At 43.0% G+C, this 3,048-nt stretch overlaps 1 protein-coding gene across 1 annotated transcript in view; it reads right to left on the reverse strand.

The window, feature by feature from the left end:
* The window catches only part of ttc9b (tetratricopeptide repeat domain 9B), a 23,926-nt gene that overhangs the window by 20,406 nt on the left and 472 nt on the right, over positions 1–3,048 (reverse strand). The window contains 1 exon segment of the mRNA XM_035679420.1: positions 2,757–3,048. This exon segment is cut by the window's right edge and continues 9 nt beyond it. Coding sequence (XP_035535313.1) covers positions 2,757–3,048 — 292 coding nt within the window.

Genomic DNA, 3,048 nt, shown 5'->3' on the forward strand with positions numbered 1-3,048 from the left:
TGCTGGTTCTGATAGAAAGGTGTCAGAACACACACCGTTTGTTAGTATGGAGCTGCACAGTGTGAAGTGTTCAAAGTTAAGGTGCCTTATTAAAAGGTGAGGATGGAATGTTCTTTATTTCTCTCATAGTCAACCAACCAAACGCTTAATTGATCCTACGAACAAGTATTTCCTCTGCATAGACTAATTTATCTGATTCCTCTGCCTTAAAGCTTCGTGCTGTACAGAAACTGTTAAATACAAAGTCCTGCAAAGGAAATACCCACTAGAGCACCAAATGTGCATTAATCCACGGCTTAAAATAGTCTGGAATAAATGCACTACTTGTAATGTAATGTAATGTTTGCTAAAATCCCAGTGCCCATCTGTTGGGCATATTAACTATATGCTTGTGAGCAGTTTTAAAAGATTTAAATCTGCAGTAGAAACAACTGGGCTGGGTTGTGAGACAGATAGGGGAGATAAGTTGGAAAGTACTGAGAGACAGACTAACACATTGTTGTTTTTAGTCTTACGAGGGATTTGTTGACAATAGCTCTTGTAGTATTTAAGATAGCTACAAACATAAGCCACAACATGACAGAGAGATAGTGGGGTTCAAAGGACCAGTGTGTCGGATTTAGATTTAGTTTAGATGTATTTACAGATTGCAACTGCTTGCTTCACCCTCCCCTTCCAACTGTGAAGGAGAAACTACGGTGGCCATGAAACGCGCCCGCAAAAAAAAAAAGACCCAGTGTTTGGTTTGTCCATTCTGGGCTACTGTAGAAACATGGTGGTCTGTACATTAAAAACGTCTCCTTCTAAGGTAACAAAAAGGTAATATTTCTTATTTTCAGGTGATTATACACTAATAAAAACATAATTATGCATATTATATTCCATTTCTTTCCATGCAGGAATATGAATGTAAAGATCCAATATATAAACATCTTAATCCATGTTAACACAATCATTGATGGCAAAGCAAGTGGAGCGAGGTTTCTTTGTGCGAGAGTGCGCATGTGCACTGTTTGAGGCAGCAGTGAGGGGAGGGCATGAGCCGTATTAATACAACAACAGGGAAAAGGCCCAGCGATGGTTGCCATGGTAAATATGGCCCCCTGCCGCGTGCTAGCAGTCCCTTCCTCCCCCTCTTCTCCCCTTTCTGTACCACTGCTCTCTACTATTCCTCTCCACGCCTGTTCTTCCTCTTACTGACATCCCCTTTAATCTCCTTCTTTCTCTTCCACCATATCTTCTGCTCCATCCTTCCACAATTCTACCTTTTTTTTTTAACTTCCTTATTACACTCTCTTTCTCTCTTTCTCGCTTCCTTCCCTCCCCCATCTTTCCTTCACGCCACACTGGTCTCCCTACAGGCTCCAGACAGGCCCTGAACGCTGCGCAGAGCAAGGCGACCTTCAGTGCATCATGGCAGGCTGACTGGGCAGCGCCTGTGACGGCAAACGAGACACAACATCATGCCACACTCGTGACCCAACATCACAACATCGACATACATATGTAGTGATGTGATATTACTGCTGTAGTGAGCGCCATTCATCATCTGCTCCTGGGTGTCAACATTCGTCATGATCTACTGAGCACATACTGTAGTCATAATTACATTATTTTCAACAAAGGCGGCAATATATTCATGATTATAGCTGTTCTTATATTGCTGTAACCATATTGTGGGTATTCATTGATGCAGTAAATTGCGATACACTTGTTTGTTTTTAAATGAACACTAAACACTCTGAAAATCTAGTTTTAGTGCCGTATAAGACTGTATTAAATGTTTAATTCTGACAACAATGTTCAGTGTATTTCACAAAAAAATCATGTCAAGTTTAAAAAGAGAGACGAAAGGTGTAGTTGATTCATTTATTAGTGGATCAGCAGAAAATCAGTCTATTTTGATCATCGATAGCCACAAAAGCCGCAAACATTTCATAGATAAAGTTTATGAAATGTAAGTATTTGCAGATTTTCTCTGCTTTATATCATTTTAAAGTGACTGTTGGTTGGACAAATCAAGAAATTATAAGATGTCACTGCATAAACTACAATTTATAGCCCAAATGATTCATTGAGAGAATAATCACTGATTGCAACTCTAGTTTAATGAGTTTACTGTAGCACACTCGTGTAACTTTATTCAAAGTTTGGTGCAGTTACTACAGCAATGAGTTAATCTTGTCTGTGCTCATTTAACCCTGCACAGTCACTGCATTACACACAGCCTTACATCACCCATTAGACGGTTCAGGGGAGGTCTTCTCACCTCAGACCCCCTCCCCCCTCTTGTGAAATGTTACAACACAAACAGTGTGGGGAACTTGTCTCATACATACATAAAGAAAACATTTCCTCTAACATGAGTCCTTTGTTTATGTACTTGTTTTTGCTACAGGAATACTGTGCAGAAAGAAAATGGCTCACAAACCAAAGAGAAAATTAGCAATGACAGTGTGTGTCCATTTAATTGTGACACTAAAGCGCTAATTTGGTCGGACAGTGTTATTAATCCATTAAATCGGCACCATGTGGGCTACTATTGGTCAAATCAGTCTGCATTTGCTGTTTCACCTGCCTCTGCGCCAGAGAAAGCCAGCACCTTGCAGAAATAACCACCGACTACCACCTTGTGTAAACCCGGTGAACCGGGACGAACAACGGTGTCAGCAGTGCTTACTTCAGACGGGGGGTTGCGGGGTTGTGTGTGTGTGTGTGTGTGTGTGTGTGTGTGTAGGGGGGGAGTACCGTCTCACCTGTCAGGCTGTCGTAGCACTCGATCTCGGTGATCTCCACGGCTCTCCGCTGCTCCTCGGTGAGCTTGGCCGCGGCTTGGTTGAGCAGGTTGACCTCGGAGCCCGTCGTCCCGTCCACCACATGCACCCCTTTGAGTTGCAGCAGCGCCCGGTGGTACTTGCCAATCGCTTCCCGAAATTTCTTCTCCTTGTAGCAGCGGTGACCCTCCACCTTGAAGTCGATGGCTTTCTGGATCTTCGACTCCATCTCCATTTCAGCGGAGCCGGCTCGGTACCCGCCGCCGTCGACTCC

Source organism: Morone saxatilis, unplaced genomic scaffold, assembly GCF_004916995.1.
Source record: "Morone saxatilis isolate NCDOM2014 unplaced genomic scaffold, NCSU_SB_2.0 Contig8, whole genome shotgun sequence".
NCBI classification, from domain to species: Eukaryota; Metazoa; Chordata; class Actinopteri; family Moronidae; genus Morone; species Morone saxatilis.